This window comes from Bos mutus, chromosome X (genome assembly GCF_027580195.1).
Source record: "Bos mutus isolate GX-2022 chromosome X, NWIPB_WYAK_1.1, whole genome shotgun sequence".
Taxonomy (NCBI): domain Eukaryota; kingdom Metazoa; phylum Chordata; class Mammalia; order Artiodactyla; family Bovidae; genus Bos; species Bos mutus.
In genome coordinates this window covers 22,808,016-22,834,925 of record NC_091646.1, presented here as the reverse complement: position 1 = coordinate 22,834,925, position 26,910 = coordinate 22,808,016, and the positions used below count along the sequence as shown (strand labels likewise).

General features: G+C 39.4%; 1 protein-coding gene across 1 annotated transcript; it reads right to left on the bottom strand.

Annotated features, from left to right (window-relative positions):
• Nucleotides 1–425: 425 nt before the first annotated feature.
• MOSPD1 (motile sperm domain containing 1) lies at nucleotides 426–24,788 on the bottom strand. Its single transcript, XM_070365904.1, has 6 exons — nucleotides 24,652–24,788; nucleotides 11,554–11,809; nucleotides 11,368–11,443; nucleotides 9,714–9,931; nucleotides 4,667–4,827; nucleotides 426–2,216 (listed from the first exon to the last, which is right to left on the bottom strand). The coding sequence occupies exons 2-5, from the start codon at nucleotides 11,705–11,707 to the stop codon at nucleotides 4,703–4,705; spliced, it is 573 nt and encodes a 190-aa protein (XP_070222005.1). The 5' UTR covers nucleotides 11,708–11,809; nucleotides 24,652–24,788; the 3' UTR covers nucleotides 426–2,216; nucleotides 4,667–4,702.
• Nucleotides 24,789–26,910: the final 2,122 nt, after the last annotated feature.

Here is a 26,910-nt window from a genome sequence, read left to right as displayed (position 1 = left end):
AGTTTTTTATTTTTGAAGCATGTAACTGTTACCTATTCAAAAATTTTAATAACAAATTAACTCCCTTGGTAAATTTAAAAACTTAAGACATTTTGGCTCACATATTTCACTTCTCATTTTTGCTTATTTAACTCACAGAAACAGGAGACACCTTTAGGATACAGGGCTTCCCTGATAGCTCAAGCAGTAAAGAATCTGCCTGCCAATGCAGGAGACACAGGAGACCTGGGTTCGATCCCCGGGTTGGGAAAATCCCCTGGAGAAGGAAATGGCTACCCACTCCAGTATTCTTGCCTGGAGAATCCCATGGATAGACAAGTCTGGCAGGCTACAGTCCATAGAGTTGCAAACAATTGAACACAGAGACAAAAATTTTGAGTTCCTCAGAGACATACCCAAACAAAATGTGTAAATCAATGTGAAACTTCAGGTCTCCGTTTTCTTTTATTTTTTAAAGTAATTTCTGTTCTTTACAATGTGTGATCACACGCACACAGGCACGCACGTGCGCCTGCACTCGCACACATACACATATACACGATTTGAGATGGACAGAGAAACAAGGATAACTTTCAAACACAGACTTCCCTGGTGGCTCAGATGGTAAAGTGTCTGCCTACAATGCGGGAGACCTGGGTTCAATTCCTGGGTTGGGAAGATCCCCTAGAGAAGGGAAACGGCAACCCACTCCAGTATTCTTGCCTGGGAAATCCCATGGACAGAGGAGCCTGGCAGGCTACAGTCCATGAGGAAGCAAAGAGTCGGACACGACTGAGCGACTTCACTTCAAACACAAGGGTAATTTTTTTTTTTTTTACAAAGTTCAAAATAGATTACATTTATGTGCTTTTTAGTCATTACACAATGTACAGACATGATCCATTTAATGATTTATGCTCCCCAAATGGTTAAACAATGAAGATTTTCTATGAAAGAGTATATACATAAAAGCTTTGACTTTAGAAGCAAAGTACTGTTTCTTGCAAAAACCAACATCAGGCATATATCTTGTGTTTATCCTTGAGAATACTACAGTAGCAGTGCATAAATTCATTCTGTAAAAAGATCTGGAACATGATTTTCAAGAGTCTGAATGCATTGTGCTCTCAGATAAAAATCCTAAGTCAAAAGATCAATTACTACAACACTAACAGTTAAAACTGCATATATATGTTAGAGATCAGAAGAGGCTATAAAGAAATGTAAATAGTTGTGCTTCAGGGGACTTTTTTGGTAAAGTTGTTTTAATAATAAATACAAACTTATAAATACAACTTAAAAAATATCTCAGTGACTGGTATAAAATAGACAGATATCAAGGATTTTTTATGTTGATACTTGGCTTAGAGTTTAAAGGTGAAAAATCATCTCCACATAAACCACCTGGCATTGGTAGCCCCAATCTGGGCTAGTACCTTACAGTCAGGCAGAGGGCTATGGAGAAAAGACAAGTGATTTTCCTCCCATTACCATAAAGCATTATCCAGAGGTAAAGCTAGGGTGTACCAAGTAACTAAACAAATGTCTACCTTCCTTTGGAATTCTTAGACCAAATAGAATGGTCACCCTACTTCTTGGTGGCTGGACCACAACCTATTCTGCAGTTCATCAAATGAATTAAATATGTCTTCTGCGAGAGACTAAGCATGATCCCTCAGTACTTTATTCTTTTTATTACTCTCTACATATTGACTGTAAAACGTATTTTAGAAACACCATGGCAACTGTTTATAATGGTAGAGGACAAGGCATAGTTTACATAGGAACATTGATGTTCGTACCTAGGAAGTAAATGTACTTTTACTTTTAGGCTGGTCAGTTTGCTCTTTTAGGCCTTTAACTTTGAAGGACACATGACTGCAACAATCAAAGTGAATTAGAAAAAGGATGAGGAAATAACAAATGTCTTAATTAAGTCTTTTGCATGGGTGGCTTAGATGTAAAAAGAATTTCTTCAAATAATTTCCTAAGTGTCACTCAGAAGCCTCCTTGCTATCTGTAACATAATGTGCTGGAGTCCTTGGAATAAAATTATAGAGTAATTTAAAATATATTATATATTTGAAATGATTGTAAATCATTCAATAGTTTGTAGCATGTTAATGGGGTGAAATAGAGATAAAAGGCAGTCCACATTCATATTTTCAAGATAAATGTACTTCAGAAGTCAACTGAACTCCTTGTTCATGTTCTAAATATAGCCATTGTGATAAGACCTGAAAGAAAAAATTGGAGCACAGTTAAAGATATGCATTTTACGAAATCTTTACAGCACAAAGCCAGGCACTCTACCAAGAACTCAAAATAAATTTGAATTTTGATACTATACAGATACTATAGCGGAAGATATCCAATATATAGTAATTGGCAGTCATTGGATAGATTTAAATAAATCACTAATGTCTGGCCATAGCTAATTTTTTAACCATTAAATATATCTCTCACATTTTCCAGTCACATCAGCTATAATAATAGCAGACATGGCAGTTTAAAGTGTCAGTAAACGCAGCCAACTTTATCAACAAAAACAATGTAAGCCTATTTGTATTCCAGTGTCCTAGAGCCACAAAGAGACAAAAGCATATATTTCTGCTTAGCTTGTTTCTTTGGAAGAGACTCCATACATAAGAATTTTAATAATATAAGAATATACTCGGTCCTAAATGGTTCTTAAAAAGTGAGTGATAAAGTACAGAGAAGGAAAATAATCGCATAGGACTTGGGGCAAAGATGCCCCAAAAGGTTAAGCTGGAGTAAGCCTAAAAGATGAACAGGAAAGACAGAAAACAGTAAGATGGGCTGGCATTTCAGGTGAGTGAATGGCAAGAACAAGGGCATAGAGGTAGGACTGGGGCTCCAGATGAGCTTTGGGAGGTCAATAAATAACCTAATGGGCTCTAACCAAGGATTTACATAGGGAAGCAGCTAGACAATATTAACTCAGAGAGGACTCGGAGCATGGAGTCTTCAGTGTCAAACTATGGAGTTATACTTCATTCTATGGATTATGGGGAATCATTGAAGGTTGTTGAGCAGAGTGGTGGTGGTGAAACCAACCCAGAATTGAAATCAACCTGACAGTAATGTGATGGGTGATTTTGGTTGAGGGGGAAATAACGGGGATAAAAGGGGGAGGAATAGGAAGAGAAGGGACACAGATAGAAGTCAGGGAGACAACTCAGGAGACAATTTTGAAGTTTAAAAAAAAGTGAGCACACCAAGGAACTGAAAAGAGTTGGCATCTCAAAAGAGGTGAGAGGAGACAATGAGGAAAGAGTCATGCATCACGAGAATCCTAATCTTTGACACATGGTAGGTATTGAATAAATGTTTGTTCATTTGAACTAATTAACTATAAGATTTCAAGCCAGGATGACTGAAAGAAATGATTCAATAGCCGACAAGGGAACTAGTTTAAAGAGAAAGGATCACAATATTAAACAAGGCTGCCTTGTTCATCTTTATCACTGTATGTGCTTTGTGTATTTCCCTAAGGTCAATTCCTAGAAGTGGAAATGCTGTATAATGGAGTGTATGCAGTTTATATTTTATACATGTTTTGCATGCATGCTAAGTCACTTCAGTTGTATCTGATTTTTTGTGACCCCATGGACTGTAGCCCGCCAGACTCCGCTGTACATGGGATTTCCCAGGCAAGAATACTGGAGTGGGTGACTATTTCCTTCTCCAAGGGATTTTCCAGACCCAGGGACGAACCTGTCTCTTGTGTCTCCTGCATTGGCAGGCGGGTTCTTTACCACTAGCGCCACCTGGGAATCCCATACAGTTGTAAATCAGCAAAAGGACAATAATGAATAAATGTAGTATTTGGTACTAGATAAATAAGTTTGAAAGAACCAAATGTAAGCCAACAATTAAATCTTAAAATACATTTTACCTCAACATGCTTCTGAAGCAATATTTTTTTGTTTTTCTTTAAAAAAAAAAAATCAAGCCACCACCATCACCCCATATACACATAAACCACCACTACCACCTCCAGGCCATAAAAATTGCCTACATAGGGAGGGGCAACATAGGGGTAGAGGACTAGGAAGTACAAACTGTTGGGTATGAGGCTCAAGGATGTATTGTATAACACAGGGACTGGAGTCAATATTTGTAATAACTGTAAGTGGAAAGTAATCTTTAAAATTGTGTTAAAATTTTAAAAAATTAAAAAGAATCAATTATAATCAATAGACCTTAGGTGAGCCATTTAAAGATTCTGGGCCTTGATTTATGTTAGGAATGCTTGCTTTAGGTTTAATATTAGTGTTTCTATAACTTTCATGTTTCTACAATGTATACTTTAAGTGTTTAGGATACAATTTAGTCCAGAATAGATTTTTTTAAAGAAATAATGGGATAAATAAAGGAATAATGTATTCTTCTTTTCAAGAAAAAAAACTGCCTATGCTATGCCCTGGTGGCTCAGAGGTTAGAGCGTCTGCCTGCAATGCGGGAGACCCGGGTTCGATCCCTGGGTCGGGAAGATCCCCTGGAGAAGGAAATGGCAACCCACTCCAGTATTCTTGCCTGGAGAATCCCATGGAGGGAGGAGCCTGGTGGGCTACAGTCCATGGGGTCACAAAGAGTTGGACACGACTGAGTCAAACTAGTACTAGTAGTATGCTATGCCCCAAAGCATCTTTAAAACACTTACCTAAGATATAAGCAGCCACTAATTTTTGATTCACACTTAAGTGGAGGTAGAGAGGCACCAGTGATTCCACATCCCCAGCGTGGGAAGCATCAGAGCTGTAATACACACCACTGCCAAGAAGACAGTCAGTAAACTAGGTCCTGAGGAGACAGTTCTGTTTTCTGTAAAAAGACAAGAACCCCTGAGATTTCTTCTAAAAACAACTTAGATAAAAGTTCATTCATATAGACTGGCCACCACTCACCAGGATTCTGGTTTTGTCTAACTTCTCTGATACTTTCTCCATCATTCCCATCCCATGGGACCTTATCTGTTGGACTTATCTGGAAGCCCATTACAGGATGGAATGTTCTAGTGGCCATCATCCTTTCCCCACCACCCCACTGGAATTTGTAGAAAGTGTTTGAGCATGTATCACCTGTGTATGTTTATAAATTATAGGCATAAGTACTGTACTATTATATTTAATATGAAATATGCAAATAGAACTTTAATAGAATGGGCTAAAAACAGATAGAAATTGAAGTTCTAGCATTGTCTTCGCATACCCCTCATGCACTACTTGTGTGTACTCCGCCTTGGAGCCCACTGCAGTAGGGCTACCCTACCTTCTGGGAGTATCTTTGGTAGACCTTGAGACAGGTTTGGTCCTAATAACTGCAGCATCCTGCTACCATTTTGGAAAATGTTAAGGCACCAGAAAAGGTTCAACTTGAATGTTATTAAAACTGCCTATGAAAATTCTTGCCCTCCACTCTACCTGCATTTATAGTACAGAAGAAAACAGCAGAGACAATATCCGGCAAATAGTCTGCTAAATGAAATAACTGAGTCACAAAAGGACAAATACTATATGATTCCATTTGTATGAGAAATCTCAAATAGACAAACTCATAGAATCAGAGTAGAATGTTGGCTGCCAGGGGCCAGGTTGCTAATCAATGAGCATAAAAATCTCAGTTATGCAAGATGAGTAAGTTCTAGAGATCTGCTGTACAGCATTGTACCTACAGTCCACGATACTATATTGTACACAAAAAGTAGTTAAAACAGTAAATATCATATTGTGTTCTTACTATAATAATATAAAATTTAAAAACATTTATTATCAGGTCTGCCCTTCTATAGATCTGGCTGTACAGAACTATATAGTATTCATACCCATATTTTTAAGAAACCCACCAGCATTTTCTGTCTTACAGCTTTTCCCACTACCCTTCCTTTCATTAAAAGAAATAGCCAACAGCAACACAATCTTTGTGTTTTATTAATGAAAAACACTGTTCATTTTATTATTAGATGCAGCTTTTCTAAATTATTAATACCTTAGCTGTTGTGTGAAGCTTAATTGAGCCTCACGAAAGCCAGATAGCTGAAAACAAATTCAAAGTTTACAGTGATTATTGCTTGAGACGAAACAATAGCATAAATGCCTAAAAACAAGTCTGTCTTTTGCTAATGAATACAGTACTTTTGGTACTTGTTGCAAAGGTAAGTTTTCAAGGCAAATATTTCTGACAACTACACTGCTCAATGCAAACCCACAGTTTTATTCCCCTTGAAAGATAATTTCAAGAAATTTTTACCGTTTAGAGAAATTTCAAAAACATTCACACAAATGCTTGACATTTTTCAAAGTGGAGAGTTTTTCTGATACTACAGGGTTGTAAAAATTTTACAGATACAGAAAAAAATAAGGGTTCTTCTGTAATCCCATCTTCTTAGAGATAACACTGTTAATAGCTTGGTATATAGATCCTTGCAGATTTTATAAATGCCCATATAAACATGTAAAATGATTTTTTACTTAAATGAGACCATATTATACATACTGTTCTTAACTTTTTACTCTCACTTGGAAAAATATTTGAATCTCTTTTTATGTCAATATAGGACCATCTACCATTCTATTGTGTTGTTGTTTAGTCACTAAGTTGTGTCCAATTCCCATGGACTGCAGCCCGCCAGGCTCCTCTGTCCATGGGACTTCCCAGGCAAGAATACTGGAGTGGGTTGCCATTTCCTTCTCCAGGGGATCTTCCCCACACTGAGCCACCAGGGAAGCCCATTCTATTAAATCCTTGTAAATGTCTGCATGACATTCCATCTTTTGAATATCTGTAATTTAATCAATCCCCAATTTATAGACTTTTAGGTCATTTTCAATTCTTTATTATTATAATCAGTAATAAAGAAAGTAGTTTTCTTAAGCCAAAGAGCACTAGCTCAAACCTGGCATCAGACATAGCAGTTTTTTAGTAATATAATTAAGATAAACCCGCTGAGATTCAGATGAATCCTTTTAAAACACCTTTTTAATGACGTGGGCTTTGGTATTTTGTGAAAGTATGTTTTGTGGATTTCTCTTCAACTTCTGTTAAATGAAATATATATATATATATATACACACACACATACATATAATTATATTTATGCTCATAGACAAGGTCTAGAAAGTAACACGGAACACATAAAGGCAGATTTGTTAAGTGTGTGGGATTATAGGTATTGTTTCCTTCCTTTAATTTGTTACTAAGATGTCTTTTATACAATACATAAACTTGAGAAGAATTTCTCATTTTTACTGCCTTTCACTACATTTTAAGATCCAAATATCTTGAGATATAGCCTCTAACCATTTTTCCAGCAAAACTCAAAGAGAGAACCTCACAATATTGTTGTGCCTATAACATACTTAATAAACATTTTCTACAGCTAAAGACATGCAAAAATAATGACTCCCATAGAACAATCGCAATTTCTTTCAACATTTTGATTCAGAGAAACATAATGAAAAACGTAGAATTCCATATACTAGAAACCACACATAATTTACTATTAATTTAATAAACAAGAGAAGCTAAAAATATCACTCTGTGCGCCTAGATTGACTAAGTTACTGTTACACTCTATTACTTTACTCAATTTCCCGCCATATTATTAGAAGCATTGGGGTAACTACCCACAAATGGGACTTGCTGGCCAAGACTGTGGGGAGTGAGGAGCTCTACTGTGGGATTGCCCTTGCTCTACAAAGGAGCAGGAGACTTGGAAACTTTTTAAGATAAAGAACAACGATCTACCAGACTACCAGGTGAGAAGTCCAGCCTTTCTACTGAGGCCCATGTACATATTTCCTGTATAACTAATCTGTGCCGGGCCCTGTGCTAGATGCCAAGGACATAACGATGAACCAGACAAATAAGGTGCCTGCCTTCTTGAGCTTCCTGACAAGGATGGCTTAGAGAGGTGTTTTTCCCCCCCAAAACAGAGACTACCATGTACTATGCCAATATCTCCGATTCTATTCATCTACTTACTCCAATTTTACATTAGAACAATTCTCTAATGTACCTGAGATACAAAGGTTTGTTATAAACATAAAATAAGAAGAAAATGTTCAGTTAATACACATTTGTATTTTAGGATGATTTTCACTTGAATTCTAACAAATTTAAAAATAAAAGAAAAAAAATATATGTAAAACACTAAACCCTCTTGGGCATCACACCAGTCTGTTAAACACAAAAGTGATCTCCAATGACCACTTTAAATTACAAAATTAACACCCAAAACCAAACACTCAGATGGCCTTTCTTCTTCTATAAGAAGGCATTTTAAAAGAGGAATCCTGCATTTCACATCTATTTATAAGTCAACTTCACAGTACTGATTGGACATCAAAGTGTCCATTTGACGTCATCAAATGTCATCAAAGTGACACTTGACAGAGATTCTCTTTCAGCTTCAAAACACGAAAAACTAGTTCTGTCAGTTAATAACAGTTGCTGAGAAGAAAACAATCTACTAACTACTACCTAATTCCTAGTCTTGGTATCACCAGTGAACCTGGGCACTCCCTGCATGGAATGAGAAGACACTTGCCTCCAGCGAATGCCTGTCTTGTCAAAATAAACATTCTAAGATGAACAAACTGATAGGGATTTAAGAATTAATGTAATGACAAGTAGATGGTTTTTATTCCTTTATATATAGTGTTGCGATTTCAAGAACAGGTGCTATCATATTTATATATCATGATCAAAAAGTCACCATGCTTTTCTATGGAAAGTTTTCTCTTCCTCCCTTTATAATAGGGTTGACGGGAGATAAGAAGAAGATCAAAGGATGGGGGAATGATGTCCAAAGAGTTGAATATGAGGATACTGTCGATGTTGAAAGAATATATCGTAACACTCCTGAATATCTAAGCTGGAAGGAAATGAGGAATGGAGAGGGATTCAATTAACAGCCCACAGGGGAAGGGGATATTATAATCTACTTAGTTTAATTAACTTCAACTTTAATGAGTTTTTTTTCCAAAATAATATGAAAAGTGCACTTGGCCTACTGCCAAGCACAATTTCTCTCCTTCTTCGAATTAATTCAATGAGAAAGGATATAGGAAAGTCACAGAAGCAAAAGTACAGAATTGCCAAATTGTGCTAGCATTGTAAAGTACAGTGCCTGCAGTCTCAGGTTTTATAGACTGAAAAGCTCTGGCAATGACTGCCCCTGCCTTACAGCCCTGTCTCAGTTCAGTTCAGTTCAGTCGCTCAGTCGTGTCCAGCTCTTCACGACCCCATGAATCGCAGCACGCCAGGCCTCCCTGTCCATCACAAACTCCCGGAGTTCACTCAGACTCACATCCATCGAGTCAGTGATGCCATCCGGCCATCTCATCCTCTGTCGTCCCCTTCTCCTCCTGCCCCGAGTCCCTCCCAGCATCAGAGTCTTTTCCAATGAGTCAGCTCTTCGCTTGAGGTGGCCAAAGTACTGGAGTTTCAGCTTTAGCAGCCCTGTCTAGTGGAGTTATTTTCTCCCCTAAAAGGCCAGCTTGAGGTCTCTTGTTCAATTCTAGGTACCTGATCTCTACATTCACTTTTGAAGTAGTCAACTAGGTTTAGAGTGGCAGGTTATTGTTCTAGTAATTATTCTTTGCTCCCTGATTCATTTAAAGTAAGAAACATGTAAGACCTCAAAAGGACTTTAAAAACAACCTGAAGTAAAACAAAACAAAACAAAAAACCAACACAACGCAAAGTACCTGGTTGAAACGACTGCTCAAAAAATAAACTTTCAGTTAAATGTTCTTTTATTCTTTTTTCCTCCTCTTCCTTTTGTTGTTCTTTTGCGGATGGGAGAAGAGTAGCCACAACCTCTTTCCTTCCTAAAGCCTTCCTCTGGCTTTGTTCAGAAACTTGGAGACGGAATTTGTCTATTACGCCATAGTGACAGGATCGGACATCTCTGTGACGAATTACACTGAAACATTGAAAAAGAACAAATGCAGTTTAGGTTTCAAACAGAATTCAGCAAGAGATTTCATACATATTTACTGAGTGTTACCAAATACTCAAATACAGAAACTTGTTGATGATGTTTTTTTTTTTTTTAAAAAAAAATCACAGTATAACCCCAAAAGAAATGGGTAATTCTTAAATATTTGATGAATAAGAGTCTAAAATAAAAGGATAGGTAAAGGAAATTCCTTTTCACAATGACATTTTTTCCTGGCTATCTCTGTGTAGCAATATTCACTAAAGAGGATATATATGAAATTGTTTCTTCCCCACAGAAGTCTCAAAAATTCCTATTGCCACTTATTTATTGTTCAAATAACAAAATAACAAACCTCACCCTAGACTTCAATTAAAATTGAAGTCCATGCACAAAGGCAAAAATAAGCAATCGAATAAGTAGGTAATCCAGTAAGACCATGCAACAGAAGGCTAACAATACATTTCTGTATTTCTCTGAAAAGAGTATAAAGCAGTATAATTTTTTATGCAAGTTATCTTCAGTGCCATTCATTTTTACTTTATAAGAATAAAAAGAGAACACAAAACAATTAGGTCAAAGGTAACACATTTATGGGGCGAGATACTATATTTCTTTGGAATAGTCCTTATCATGTACACAATGAAAATCAAAGAAATATGCAAAAAAAATATCATCAAAGATACATCATTTTATGGCTCTGAGATGATGAAAATATATGCCAGAGAAAAAACTTCTGCTTCTCATTCTTATGGAAGATTTAAAGCAATACAGTTTACTTGGTAGCTTAAATTAAGGGCTGGTCATTAGATCCATCTGGTCACCTCTAGTTTTAAAGTGAAAGTTAAATATGAACAGCTTGAACAAACAATCATTTATCTGACACTTTAAGACCAAATTATCTGGAAGAGCTCAGCTAACATTTTCCAGATGAGTAGTTATACACTTGTTTCCTGTTTGTATAGACTAACTTTCAGTTTTATTACTGAATCATTTCAGATGAATTTATATTACTATTTTTCCCAGAGTGTAGCATTATTAGTCCCTCAATTGTCACTATAATAGCAAGATGTTCCAAAGAAGACTAAATTCCCTATTATAGCTAGAGAAATGTACAGGATTAAGTTAGAACTTTAATTCCATAAATCTCTCTGCTATGACTAAACGCACAACCACGAGGAAATGTTCATGGAAATATTAACACACACCTTGGCTCCAACATAATGAATTATTATGTGGCCAACCTGTTTAGAATTTCTTAGAAACTTCTTAAAAAGAATGTTGGCAGACAAACTCTCAGCAAAAATCCAAAATGTAATGAGTGCCAAGGTGGAGCAGCTTTAAGAAAAGATCTTTTGCAAGTTAAACACATAAATATCAACACACTGAAAATATGTTACCAGGAAGTGATTTTGACTTACATATCCATACAACACTGAGGCTTTACTGCACCGGCAGCGTCAACGACAACATACTTATTTGGAGTAGTACACAAAACTGAAAGAAAAAGTCACAATGGCCATTAGTGATTTTTAAAAAATTAATTTCTACAAGTCAAAAATTAGTAGGGAGTAGTTCAATCCATACAATAGACCTAGGAGACTCACCTTTGAACTTCAAGGCAAACTCATAGGGATTATAGAGTGTCAACACTTGCTTATGTGTTGACTGGTCATCTGCATAAAATATTAGCTCTGTGGGAAACACAAAGACAGGAAGATTTCCTTCCACTAACTCTGGCTGTCTTTTTTGTTGATGCATTGGCACTAAATCCCCCTCGCTGAGGCGTCGGTTTTTACAGTCTCAAATCTACTTGGGGTTTTTCTTAAAAATCAGTTAAAAACTCCAAAGCATTTTGGCAATCTGGAAAGAGAAGAGAGAAAGCAAGCTGAGTGATAACTGTTTTTCATGAGCTAGCTGTGACTAGCATGGTTAGCATACATTAAAACAGTCCCCAAATCATTTAAACATGCTTTTGACTTTTCCTCTTGGTTTACTTATACAGGTTCTACTAAACTCTGCAAAGAAACTTACACATGCTCCTTTCACATTTGGGATATCAACCTATGATAAGTTACTTACAAACTTGAATACAGGAATAAAGAAGGCTTCCTATTTAATCACCCTCGAAGAGGTGCGACCAAAGGGTTGTCAGTATTTTAAAACCTCAGATTAAAAAAAAAAAAGAATACATTTTGTTACAACATATTTTATGTGAGCCAATCAGAATTCTTAAAGAAGAAAAAAAAATAAAGTAAGCTTCCATGATTTACAGGGGAAAAACACAAGACTCACTTTTTTAATACTCATTATTCAGTCGCTAAGTCATGTTCGACTCTTGGTGACCCCATGAACTACAACATGCAAGGCTTCCCTTCACTATCTCCTGGAGTTTGCTCAAATTCATGTCCATTGAGTCAGTGATGCCATCCAACCATCTCATTCTCTGTCACCTACTTCTCCTCCTGCCCTCAATCTTTCCCAGAATCAGGGTCTTTTCCAGTGAGTCGGCTCTTCGAATCAGGTGGCCAAAACATTGGTGCTTCATCATCAGTCCTTCCAATGAATATTCAGGGTTGATTTCCTTTAGGATTGACTGGTTTGATCTCCTTGCTGTCCAAGGAACTCTCAAAAGTCTTCTCCAGCACCACAATTTGAAAGCATCAATTCTTCAGCACTCAGCCTTCTTTATGGGCCAACTCTCACATCCATACAAGACTACTGGAAAAACCATAGCTTTGACTATATGAACATTTGTCAGCAAAGTGATTTCTCTGCCTTTTAATACATTGTCTAGGTTTTTCAGTTTTTCTTCCAATGAGCAAGCTCTTTTAATTTCGTGGCTGGAGTCACTGTCTGCAGTGATTTTAGAGCCCAAGAATATAAAATCTGCCACTGCTTCCACTTTTTCCCCATTTATTTGCCATGAAGTGATGGGACCAGATGCCATGATCTTAATTTTTTGAATGTTGAGTTTTAAGCCAGCTTTTTCACTCTCCTCTTTCACCTTCATCAAGAGGCTTTTTAGTTCCTCTTCCCTTTCTGCCATAAGGGTGGTGTCATCTGCATATCTGAGGCTGCTGATCTTTCTCCTGGCAATCTTGATTCCAGCTTGTGCTTCTTCCAGCCCAGCGTTTCTCGTGATGTACTCTGCATATACGTTAAATAAGCAGGGTGACAATATACAGCCTTGCCGTACTCCTTTCCCAATTTTGAACCAGTCTATTGTTCCATGTCTGGTTCTAACTGTTTCTTCTTGTGCATACAGGTTTCTCAGGAGACAGGTAAGGTGGTCTGGTATTCCCATCTCTTTAAGAATTTCCCACAGTTTATTGTGATCCACACAAAGGCTTTAGCATAGTCAATGAAGCAGAAGTATTTCTGGAATTCTCTTTGTTTTTTTCTATGATCCAACAGATGGCAATTTGATCTCTGGTTCCTCTACCTTTTCTAAATCCAGTTTGTACACCTGGAAGTTCTCAGTTCACGTACTGGAGAACAGTAATACCAAAGAAGTTCTCGCATTATTGCGGATGTTCTAGGCCCCATATTAGATTTCCCAACCTGGGGATCCAGCAAAGGGACTGGAAATCCCCAGGGAATCTGACTTTGGAGGTCAGTGGGACTTGGGGAAACAGAGACTCTTGGAGGGCACAAACAAACCTTGTGCACACCAGGATGCAGGGGAAAGGAGCACTGACCCCACAAGAGACTGAGCCAGACATGTCTGTGAGTGTTTGAAAGTCTCCTGCAGAGGAGTGGGTTGGCAGTGGCCTATCGCAGGGACAGGGGCGCTGGCAGCAGCAGTCCTGGGAGGCACGTGTTGGCATAAGTCCTTTTGGAGGTCGCCTCTAGCCCTACCACAGAGCCTGTAGACTCCAGAACTGGGCCTCCCCAGGTTAAACAACTAATAGGGAGGGAGCACAGCCCCACCTATCAGCAGACAATTGGATTAAAGATTTTTTGAGCATTGGCTCTGCCCACCAAAGCAAGACCCAGTTTTCCCCATAGCTAGCTAGTCCCTCCCATCAGGAAGCTTCCACAAGCCTCTCATCCTCATCTATCAGAGGGCAGACAAAGGAGTCAAGAACTACAATCCCACAGCCTCCAGAGCAAAAACCACAATCACAGAAAGCTAACCAAAATGATCACATGGATCACAGCCTTGTGTAACTCAATGAAGCTATGAGCCATGCTGTGCAGGGCCACCCAAGAAGGACAGGTCATGGTGTAGAGTTCTGACAAAATGCGGTCCACTGGAGAAGAGAATGGCAGGCCACTCCAGTATTCTTGCCTCAACTCCAGTATTCTTGCCCATGAACAACATGAAAAGGCAAAAAAAAAAAAAAAAAATCATCATTACAACAATGCTTTAGTTAGTGCCTCTGGCAGCATGGGTGGGACAGTTCTCTTAATCATTTTTCTATTGAAACCCACAAACAGAAATGTCTTGAAAAGAAGCCAAATATCCAAACTTGCTGAGTTTTCTATGAAAATTCAAGTCAGTAAGCAAGCCTTGGCATGCAAGTGGCACCATGCCTCCTCCTACACAAGTACACAAGCTTTGTGAGAGCTATTTTCTTCCAACTTCAGAGACCTTTTTGGATTCCTTCTGGGGCTCTTGAATATGTTCCAGAAAGTTGTAGCTGGCAGAAGTCTGCCTGTCTGATAAGTAATGTTTCTGCATTTATTTCCTAATCTAATTTTGATCAACAACATTCTTATTTAGTTAGCACCCCAAATATGGCTTTGTAAAATAAAATATGAAAGCAAAAATATACAATCACAGAAAATGTCTGAGTTTGTAGATCACAGCTTTAGAATAGGCCACAAACCATTTAATACTTTGCACTCAAGTTCTCATACACTCAAAGAGAAATATTAACAAATGATTACATTGTTTGATTTCTACCAGCTATCAGGGCTGTGATTCTGACTGGGGCTTTGTCCACTTTTATCAAATAGGATACTGTATAATCATGTATGCAAATTTTTATTCTTTTTTCCCAGCAGAACATTGTTGTTGTTCAGTCGCTAACTCATGTCTGACTCTTTGTGACCCCATGGGCTGTCCTTCAACATCTCCCAGAGCTTGCTCAAACTCATGTCCATTGGTTGGTGATCCCATGCAAACATCTCATCCTCTGTCGCCCGTGTCTCCTCCTGCCCACAATCTTTTAGGTGAGGAACTATGTCAAGAGCTGCACAGAAATACAAAAATGAATAATGCACTGGCCTTGCTCTCCAGAGACTAGTCTAACTGAAGAGACAAAACAAATATTTAAGCTGCTGCTGCTGCGGCTGCTAAGTCACTTCAGTCGTGTCTGACTCTGTGCGTCCCCAGAGACAGCAGCCCACCAGGCTCCCCTGTCCCTGGGATTCTCCAGGCAAGAACACTGGAGTGGGTTGCCATTTCCCTCTCCAATGCATGAAAGTGAAAAGTGAAAGTGAAGTCGCTCAGTCACGTCTGACTCTTAGCGACCCCATGGACTGCAGCCTACCGGGCTCCTTCGTCCATGGGATTTTCCAGGCAAGAGTACTGGAGTGGGGTGCCATTGCCTTCTCCGAATATTTAAGCTACTTTTATTATAATGCATACTGCTGTATATAAAGTGCTAGGGAGTTAGAAGACTGCCTGGATAATTCTACCTGGAAGAGAGGCCAGGAGATAATATTTGGGGTGGCCCTTAAAGAAAAGAAAGGCTTCTGTGTTGGGGGGAGTGAGCAGGGAGGGCATTCATTCCTGGGGATCAGCATAAGCAAAGACACAAGAATGTGAAAGGAAGAAGCTTGGTAAGGTCAGCATCCACAGGCTGCCCCAGAGCCCACTTTCTATTTGTACACTTACGGCATGCCTATAGCTCATATGTGTTAGGTTGTTGTTACTGTTTTGACTAAGCCCAAAGCACTCGACATTTTTATTAATAATAATATTTTACATCTGTTTAATTTACAACAGATTACAAACTTCTTATTAATTATATATACCAAATGAATTGATATATGTAAAGCCTTTAGCACTTGCTATAGGCAAGGTGCTACTCTAAGTATTCGTTGCTATTACTAAATTAGGAAAAGACCAGACAGACAAAAAAATGCCAGAAGGCCTCTCTTTGTCCAGTATTCTTTCCACTATACCAAACTAACTGTCCATTTCAATAAAAGAAAACTAAAGTTATTCTGAAGGGCATCTGATAAAATTATTTTACTTCTGAGTTTTTATTTGCCATGAATTTCATTTCTTTGTTAAGAGCTATACACATTTCTATTTGGATAATGTACTCCTGGAAGTTTGGGATACTTTTTTGAATAGAAAATGATAAGCTCTACAATTACTTTCTTAATAAGCTTAGCTATCAGGAATAGAACAACCAAATTTGGCATCACTAAATAATATTCAACATTTTACTCTAAAATTCAAGGTGAGAATTTAGCTTATGATAAAAGGTAGCATCTCTAATTTGTGGAACATAGTTCAGTCAAATGTTGATAAAATCAGGTATCCAGAAAAAAAGTTGATTTTATGCCTCACTCCTTATAAAATTCCAAAATTTAATTGTAATAAATCCTAAATGGAACGAAGCTTTAAATGTATTTTTAAAAACATAAAAGCACTAGAAACCATGGGAAATCTGTTTTTTATATAATCTTAGGCTCTCTAACAACCAGAAACCAAAAAAATAATAAATTCAACTATACAAAAATTTTTAAAGTTCTGCATGGCAAATAAATTTTATAAGTAAAGCTGAAAGAACATTTTCAATTCATATCACAGGCAGTGTGTAATTCCCCTACTATATATAGAGGACTCATAAATCATTAAAAAAAGATAATGCAATATAAAAATGAGCAAACACTGTAATATTTTGTAGAAAAGGACATACAAATTGTTTTTAAAGTTACAAAAGTATGTGTAACTTCACTCACAAGAGAAATACAAACTAAATCTATACCGAAATACATGTTTTTACCTGTCAAATTGGCAAAAATAAAAATGTTTGACACTACATGGTGGGAGCAATCAGGCATGTTCTTACATTGCTTCCAAGGATATAAATATAAATTGGCACATCCACTATACCTGCTAAAATGAAATGTATATAACCCTCAGATCTAGAGATTCTACTTCTAGGAATGTGTTGGGCATAAATATTCCCAAATATTCCCCTTGTGTGAAATCCTGTATGAGAAAGGTTTGAGGGATTTTTTTTTTTTTTTTTTTGGAGGGGGGTTGCTTTTTTTTTTTCTTGCAGCACTGAGTATTAATAAAATAATTTATGTGAGGCACATAGAATGAAGCTTGGCATGCAAGAAGGGCTAGTTGTTGCAACAGCAAAAGACTGGAAACAGCCCAAATGGTCATTAATAAGAGATTCATTAAATTAAGTATGATAAAGTCATTTGCTGGGATACCAGCTATGTATCAAGAAGAAAGGGGAAGCGCTTTGGCAGCATGCAATGCAAACTGTAGGGTATGCTACTTTTGGTGTGGAAAAGGGAGATAAAAGACTATGTAAACCTATTTTCTTGGATATGGGGGAAATATCTTTGGAAGGACAGCCAGGGCTGCCCCTGGAAGGACAGACTGAATGGCTGAGGACAGGGGTGAGAGGGAGTTTTCTCTGAACACTGTTTTATATCTTTTGAATTCTGAACCACATGAAGACCTAATTTAAAAGTTAAAAAAAAAAAAAAAAAGGTTGAATCAAGCAATAACTCTACTAGAGGCTAATTTGAGAAAGGTGCCAGTTTTGAAACATAAGGAATTTAGAAACCATGTGTGAAAAATCTGTTAACTGCTCTTTCCAATTTATGGTCTTTTAATAACATTGAAAACCTTAACCTATGTGTTAAATAGAATGATTTTAATTATTTAAGATAAGTTAATATGCAACAGAAACTCAATACAATGAGAAAAAGTAAGATTTATTGAAGATAACTTGCAAACCTAGGAAAATGTAAAACTTTGTCACAAAGGAATATGAGGCAGTTTGTAAATCTGACTGAGAAGTTAAAATTAAACACACAGAACAAGTGCTAAACTCTTGTTTCTAACCTCAAGAAGTTAGTTGGCACAGGTCAGAGTAGATTATTAGCTTTAAATGATGGCTTAGTAGAAATTCTTATTTTTGAATTTTGAAGCTTTCTCTTTATGAGTTAAATATTTTCCCATGTATCGTGAATAGGCTGGCTGTCCCCTGGTCACCATTTTCAGCAGTTTACTATTTCTTTTCAGATTTCTGTTGCCATTTTTCACTTATCTTGGCTAAGATATAAATCGCCTCCCAAACTCCAACCAGTGGAGATTAGGGAGGAATTAGCACCAGGTCACCAGTGCAATATTATAGACTCTGCCAACAAACACGATGGAGTGTGACACCTGCCTTTAATTAATGGTTTTCCGGAGACTAACACTTTCTTTTTGCTCTAGTCAACGTTGCAAAATGATAAAATGCAAAAATTCTGGGGACAGATTATACATTAAGCTGGTAAAACCTCACAGCAAATCAGTTAATAAGGTTGCTTTCTGAAAGTCAAGTACACACAGAGTCAAAGAATGTCAGCTCCTAATCCTTCTCATTTTACCAATAAGAAAAGCAGGCCCAGAGTGGTTAAGGGTCTTACCCAAGGTTGCACAGGATATTGGTGGCAGAACTCTGGTCTTCAGACTCACACTTCCTTATACAATGATCATCTCCTCTGTGTCTCAGTTCAAAAATCCTGCTTCCCTGATGCTGATGGCCATTCATGCCCTCATCTCTAGAAAATTCCCCTGCTTTTCCATAAAAGAAGAATTCTCAAAGGATGACCCAAAATTCAAGTCTTGATGCATGTGTTTCCTTTTCGGTTTTATCAAGGAAAAAAACACAGACAATTTCACTCACTAAGTTGCACATACTTTCTTTTCCTGATTGTGAAAGCAGAGCTATGGCTGTTAGTAACCCAAGTTTGAGCTTCCTTTGTGGCTCAGATGGTAAAGAATCTGCTTGTAATGTGGGAGACCTGGGTTCAATCTCTGGGTTGGGAAGATCCCCTGGAAGAGGCCATGGCAACCCACTCCAGTATTCTTGCCTGGAGAATCCCCATGGACAGAGAAGCCTGGTGAGCTACAGTCCATGGGGTCTAAGTCGGACATGATTGAGCGACTAAGCACAGCACAGCACAACCAAACTTTACTTTATTCTTCCTCTCTGGATGCCAAAATTTTACGCATTCTTCGAAGCCTACTTCAAATGTCCCCTCTTTGTTGACTTCATCTACTGCTCTAATCTACAAGGATCTCAGTAATTTTATTACATTATTTTTTAATATACTTATCGCATAGAGTGAATAATTTAACATTTGTTTTATGTGGAGTAATTATGACTCCAGATTTCAGGCATAACGCTATATTGTTTTTCTCTGGGGTTGTGTTTGTTTTGTTTTGCTGTTTTGTTTTTTGCATCTGAAGACTAGACATCAATGTTAGGCATTAGAAGATACTGAACTCAGCAGTTAACCTACAGGTGTCCACTAATAACTGGCTCCTCCATCAGCTCCCTTTCCCCATAGCTGAACACCCTTTATCCGCAAAAGACAGGCAACTGATCCCAATTAGAGGAACAGTAAATCTATGGTGGCTACCTGCCATGGGCTGGGGTAAGAGGAGAACCGAGAGCATCAGCACTCCCAGCTGCCTCTCCCCTCCCCCCTCCCTCCCACTTCCCTCTCCTCACCATCCCTGCCTCCTTCCCCCTTGCCCAACTAGGCCAGCAGGGTTTAGAAATCTGAGGCTCTGATATACCCCCGACATTACAGAAAGACAACACCACTCAGAGCTCCTGGTACCGGAAACTGCCTCATCCTTTTCCTCTGTACCCAAAGCACAGAAATGCAAACATGAATGAAATCTGAAAGAAAACCTTATGTGTGCACACCACCTTGTGACCAGTTTGCAAACTACTCTCCCTCTAAAAAAAAAAAGAAAAAAAAGAGAGAGAGAGCCTCAACACACTGAAATCGGCACCTATACTTTCTACCCGCACTTCTGGGAGGAGACCAATACTCCAAAGTGTGACCATTTGCTATCCTTCTCACTTAGGATGGACCAGAGGAAGGGGAAGACAAGGCTCTGAGATACACAGGGACATTTGCCCTCCCCACCCCCTGCCCTTTTTGCGGGGGGATAGGAGGCTGCAAGAAAAATGAAAAAAGTAATTCTTGGGGATTCTTGTATCAAACTGGTTCAAAGTGTGAAACAGTTAGGCATGATTCGAAGTACAGCCTGCCCCAGACACTAGTGAGCCATCTGCGTGGCTACAGTGCACCAGCTACTTCCTACCTGTCCCTGGCTCTTGTGTTTACTGATTAGGGGACCCAGCTCCACCTTCAGGCCAGTCCCCTTTTATCTGGGCATAGGGGCTATCTCTTTCTTCCATACATGGTGCAGTCTCTGCCAATGGCCAACTACATAGTATATAGTGAACAGCAATATGTTCTTTTGCTTTACTCTCACTGGTATCAAAACCTCTCTTTCCTTCCCATTTCATAAAGTCAGCTTTCCTCATCTCTGAGCTTCTAGTATTATCTGTTAGGCTTTTTAATGGCTGGTCTGTTCCTAAAATTGACTCTTTCACAAGCAATGTTCTAATGTTCATGCTATATTAGATGGTTCACTGCCCAATACTAGGCAATTTTGTTTTTATACACTTTCTAGTTTTTTTGTATAATTTGATATCTTAAAGATTGACTGCTATAAATGATATGTATTGCTAGGCTATTACATATTTAAGATGTAAAAGTTAAGTAGTGTACGTTTTAAGGTTTAAAAGAAATAAGGATGGGGAATTCCCTGGTGGTCCAGTGATTAGGCCTCTGGGCAGGGGGCATGGGTTTGATCCTGTCAGGGAACTAAGATCCTGCATGCTGTGTGGCATGGCCAATAAATAAAAGAAATAAGGATGCCCTCCAATAATGTCTTTTTAAAAACATTTCTTTCTAACTAGTTATTTGCAACCTTTGTTTTACAAAATCCAAATATGTCTTCAGTTATTTCCAGATGTATGTACAATTCTCAAAGTCCATATTAATTAACTATATGAAATACATATGTTGCTATGAAGAGCACTCTCAGAAGTTTGAGGATCACAAATTATTTCAACAAACATTTACTGAGCACTTATTATATACCAGGCACTGTGTTAAGGAATATGGAGAAAAGATGAAATCATGGTCTCAGCCCTCCAAAAACTCAGTCTAGTACGAAAAATGGATATACATAGTAATTAGGATAAGATGTGAGAAGAGTTAAAATGCTGATAAATACAAAATGCTCTGGGATCATAAAGAAAGTGACAGTCTGCCTTAAATAGGGGTTTGCAGTAGGAGTGGAGGGAGATGGGGGTGAATTCCAAGGAAGAGTATTTGTGGAGGCATGAAAGGGACTCTTAAAATGAGCTTTAGCATTGCCTATGGTTAAAAAATAGCATGTGTGGGGGAGCAGCAAAAGAGAAGGCTGGAAAGGTAAGCTGGAGGCAGATGGTGAAAATCTTCTAAGCCAAGTTTGAGAGGTTTAGACTTGATTCTGGATGCCAGCGTTTCTCAAAATGTGGTACCAGACCAGCAGCTTCACCTGGGAACTTGCTAGAAATGCAAATACTTGGGTCCCACCTTAGACCTATTGAATCAGAAATTCTGGGGTCGGGGCCCAGCTCTCTGGTTTTAATAAGCCCTCCAAATGATTCTGATGCACACAATGCTTTGAGAACCACTGCTGCAGGCCAAGGGAAACTTGGAAGGATTCAGAACAGGGAACTGACTGGATATGATCAGAAGTAGGAGACCGGTTGCCACTCACCACTCAAGCACCGGGCCTGACTCCAAAGTAGCTACCACAAACAAAAATATTAAATGAATGTGGCATGGAGAAGTGAGGGGCTACACTAAGGCAGGAGTAATGGAGAAGAAACAGATTGTAGAGATGTTTTTCAGGTAGCTCAAGTTGAATCAGGTGACTAGGATATATCCATACAAGTGTGACCAAAATGGTTTTTATATAAAAAGCAAGCTATAATCTTGTCGACTGTATCAATTACTGAGTGTTTTAAGAAGTGAGCCACACAGACTCTAGAAAAAAGGGGAGGTCAAGAGCAATTTCTATGTGTTCCCACAGGGTCAAGAGCAAAGGGTGCCCTGGCATGTACATGACTTTTCTGATCTGCTTGGCAGTTCTACATCTCCCTTGAAGTTAATAAACTGGTATTAATATTAACATAGAAATCTTTTGTGAGTTTGGTTAGTATGAATCAATCCCTGAGACTGACTGATAGTTTCTGAATGTGCTGGCAAAATGCAATTTTGAAAACCTGGTACTTGTCCTGATGATCTAGTCAAGGTACTGCCAAGGGGAAAACCTGCTATAGCCTTTTTATGCCAATTTCATCACTGATCACATAGCCCATTTAATTCAGGTAGAAGCTGGAATGAGTGAAAGAATCAGACTTTGTACTATGCCCTGAAGGTCAAGAAAGTTAGGTGGAACTGTTATTTCTAATTTTGGAGGCAGGATTTAGCTGAAGCAATCTTCAATTTCCTGACAGAGAGGAGGGAGAGAAAGGTACAGGTCAACCTACATGGTTAACTTACCTAATGACCTAATGAGAATTTTGCAGAATGCGATTCCTATTTCTATTAGGACTCTAGGTACTTCTTGTTACATACTGTATGTTCCTTTCAGTTGATACCAACATCTTGGCTTATTTAACCAGCTTATTTTATCCAAGAATAGTGCCCAATCAAAAACTGCACTATTTTGTGGAATTTGAGAGCTATAAGGGGCTCTGGAGATTAAAACAAAACTTTCACATTACAGATGAAGAAATGGAGGGCCTCAAAGAGTAAATCACTTAATCTATTTATTGTAGGGCAAGGTTCTCCAGAATGCTACAAAGTGGCAAAACAAGATTCAGAACACTAATAATCTGTTTCAGACAAGATTTAAAATTTCTCTTTCATTTTAAACTTTTTAAAATCAGAAAAAAGAATGAATTACTTTATTGAGCTATTTGAGACATGGGAAGCTTTTCTTGCAGTTTCTTGTTTTCTGCTTTTCAGAAATTGGAGTTAAATGTAAAAGATCCATGAGAAAAAAAAATCGAAAGCAAAAAATTTAGGAAGAAAATGTGCAAGAATAAGTTAAGGGGAGAAACATGCATTATGTTATAAGCTATTTGTTCTATTTTCTATCTTTGCCTATAACATGGTAATTTTGTACTGAATACTGTCCATTACATTTAAATATATTTTATAAATAAAAGGAATTCAAAAATTTCAAAGATCCTGGTATGTGAGTAAATGTCTTATTCTGAGAGTTCTAGAAATGCTTCAGAAACTACCTTAATTTTGAATCCTGTTTGGATAAGAAGACGTGAACAACTTGAAAGGAACATTTGGCCCTGTTTCCTGTTTTCCAAACTTCCCACTGCTTTATAAGCAAATATATGTGTAATCTTAAAGCTGGTGTCCATCCCCTATTCAATATCCTGTATATGGTATTTTCTCCGCAGAGATTTCCCAGCATTTAGAGGAAACAAGTGGACAAGAATTTCGTCATCAAGAATATATTATTCCCGTGTGTGCCCTGCCTGAAGAAGTAGATTTTCCCCTTCTGTCTGGAATTCACATTAACACAATGCATTCTGAAAGTACACTACTGTTTGGGCAAGATCCAAAGGACCCAATTTTTCAGGTTTCTGTCCTCTTTAGCGCCCTCAAAAAAAAAAAAAAAAAAAAAAATCCGGACTTTTTCCCACCAAGTTAGGTCTCCTCGATTCTACTGGGACAGAAATGCTACTTCAGTCCAGAGAGGAGAGATGTCAGCTACTTTATCCAGGGGGGACACCACAGAGCACTGACGAAGGGTTGGAAGACTGAGCAGGGAGATCAAACGGTCCATCTTAGGACTTCAGCTCCACCAGGTTGGGGCCCTGCCTTTCCAGCCCTCGTCCCCACACCGGCCGGCTCCATGTGAAACCGGTCATGTGAGCCTGTTTACAGCAGAGCAGCTGGTGCAACCATCAGGATCCGTGCGGAGGTCCAGGAAAGGAAAAGATACAGGCCACGTACCCCTTACCAACTCCCCCCCCCCATTATTGATATTTCAAGAAGGCGTTTCCTGTCACTCCCAGCCTCTCCGCCCCACTTTCATCGCCCTCCAGCGATCCCGGGACTCCTCGCTCCAGCCCAGCCGATTTCCTTCCAATTGCTCGCCGCGGGGACGGGCTGGGCTGGGAGGAAGGGCGAGGACGATGACAGCCCGAAGGTGTCGACCTCCCTCCCTAGCCCTCCTCAAAACATCCGCTAAAGAGTTGTCCCTGGAGTCTCATCCCCGGGGCAACCGAACTCTGTCTGGCAGGCACCGGGAGGATCCCGAGCCAGCTGCCTCCGCCCGGGCAAAAGCGAAACACACACGAGCCGGCCCGACCCTGGGGCGGAGATCCGCGATCGGCGAGGCAATTGACAGTCAGAGATGGGGCAGCAAGGACTCCATCTGCCTTCCCCCCACCTCCCACCCGCGTCCCGGCGCCGCGGAGCCCGGCTGTCAGTCACAGAGCCAAGCTCCGGGTTTGGGTACGGCTCATTCTTTCCGCCAGGTCTCTCGGCAACGTAACTTCCACGTCTTCCCGAAGTCGGAGAAAGTGGGTGACGGGACGGTGGGGGACTCTCACCTCGGCAACACCGGCTCCTCGGAAAGCAGCTGCGATTGCTCCCTCCGGTCCTTTGTCAGCATCTCTAAGCTGCACTGCCTGCTGGGATACCGGAGGACTCAAATACCACCTCTCTCCGCCCTCGAGGATGAGCTGCAGTTGCAGGGTGGGTGGGAAGAAGGAGAAGAGGTGGGGCCGGGGGCGGGGCCGGATCCAGGGGCAGGGCTTCCTTGCTTGCCACCTGGTCTCTGGGTTTCTCCTGGCTCTCTCTGACCTGCCTCTCCTCTCTTTCCTGCTGCCCCTTGAGGAGAATGTGAACTCTTACAGAAGACAGTCTCTCGTTGCACTTGTTAGGCAGTGATCCTTGACTTATTCCCCTACACACACACACTCACACACACACTGAGGACAGAAGCTAATTAATTCTACCTCTGAGACATCTTATTAACCACCTCTTTCTCCAAGCCATCCTCAGTGCTACAGGCTCTGTTTCGGCCCCATGATTTTTTGCTTGAACCATTGCAGTAGCCTTCTGATTAGACTCTCTCCTTCCACTCTTGTCTTTGTCTAAACCACCTCCCAGACAGCAACCAGAGGGATTTAAGATGTATATGCAACATATTACTCTTCTGCTTAAAACCTTTCAATGTCTCAACAGTATCTACAACCCCTTAGCATTTTATATGAGGTCCTCTGCAATCCTTTTCTGATAACTCAATACTTGAGCCCATCAACTGCCATTCCTGGAAGATAGTAGGGCCTGGGACAACTCAACCAGCACTGGCTGCCCCCAATACTCCCCCTTGAGAGGCCACACTGTCAGTAATGCTCATAGGCCCCTTTTGTTATTGTTCAGTTGCTAAGTCATGTCCAACCCTTTGCGATCCCATGGACTGCTGCACTCCAAGCTTCCCTGTCCTTTACTATCGCCTGGGGTTTGTTCAACCTCATGTTCACTGAGTCAGTGATGCATCAAACCATCTCTCCTTGGAGTATCATTAAAGAGAGAATTTTCAAAATTAAATTTTAATGATGTCCATTAAGGAGAATAAGGTACAGCCACTCTGGGTCCCCTCCCTACAAGTATAAGGCCCAAAGGATTTCTCCCAATTGTCCTATCCAAGCAATGGGCTGCCAGTAGATTTCCCTTGGGCTCAGGCTTCGGATGCCTTTGCTCCAAGATTCCCACAGTTATAATGCCCTTCTGTCTTTGCAGTACCTATCTATCTTTCAACACCCAGTGAAAATGTCACTTCCTCCAGTAAACCCTCCAGGATTGGCCATGATCACAATTAACTCTTGCCCCACCACCATATAATGTTACTTATTCTGCTTTGGAATTCTTCCTGACTTAGGTAATCACTGGTCATGTATATGTCTTCCTTTCTCTCCTGCCTAGACTAAGAATTTCTCAAACCCACCCATAGCTGGCAGCAGAATGCCTGATCCAGAAGAGACATGATACAACTGGATGAAATCCTTCAACTTCACTGCATCTGAAGCCCTAGGTAGGCCTAGAAAGGATCCCAGGCAAAACCTCATATAACCGCCATCCTCCCTTTACTAGGACATCTCCATCTTGACTGGATCACGTGCCATTTTGCAAACACAAACTGGTTAGGCAGCAGAGCATTGCAAAAGGACCAAAGCTTATACTTCCCTTGCAGGTCAGACTGGTTTGTGGTACAATATATAGTTGTGGAAAATGTAACTGGTATAGTTCACATGACAATGCAATGTAGAAAAACTTCATGGTGCCATAGAAAATAACTGAGTTTCCAAATACAAATATCTGTATCTCCTACTCTGGGGAAGCTTCAGACTCCTATCTGCTTCAGTCTACTGTTGAGTTCCATCCACATCCCTTCGGACCTTATAAACCATGTTACAAAGTATCCTTTTACAAAAGCAGGCATCTTACTTTGTGTTGTTCTTGCATCATTTAATGCATGTTTGTTTTCTCTCCAGTTACATTACAAGCTACACTCTGGTGTGGTTTCCTCATCCCTAAAACTGGGACAAGAATCCTTGGCCTACCCAGTTTACCAGGCTGCTAGAAGGTTCTCATCTGCTAATATTTATAGTATATGTGATAATGTAATTATGGGATGCTCTTCCAGAGTACTGTCTATTTTATTATTATGTTTTAAAACCTTTATACTCTATCACTCAGATATGTGTTTTTGACATTCCACATTAGGAACCAAAGCCTTTATTGTGAATTCCTGGAGACAATGCTTTAAATCATGGTTTCCCAAATTTGCCTAAAGAATTACTCTT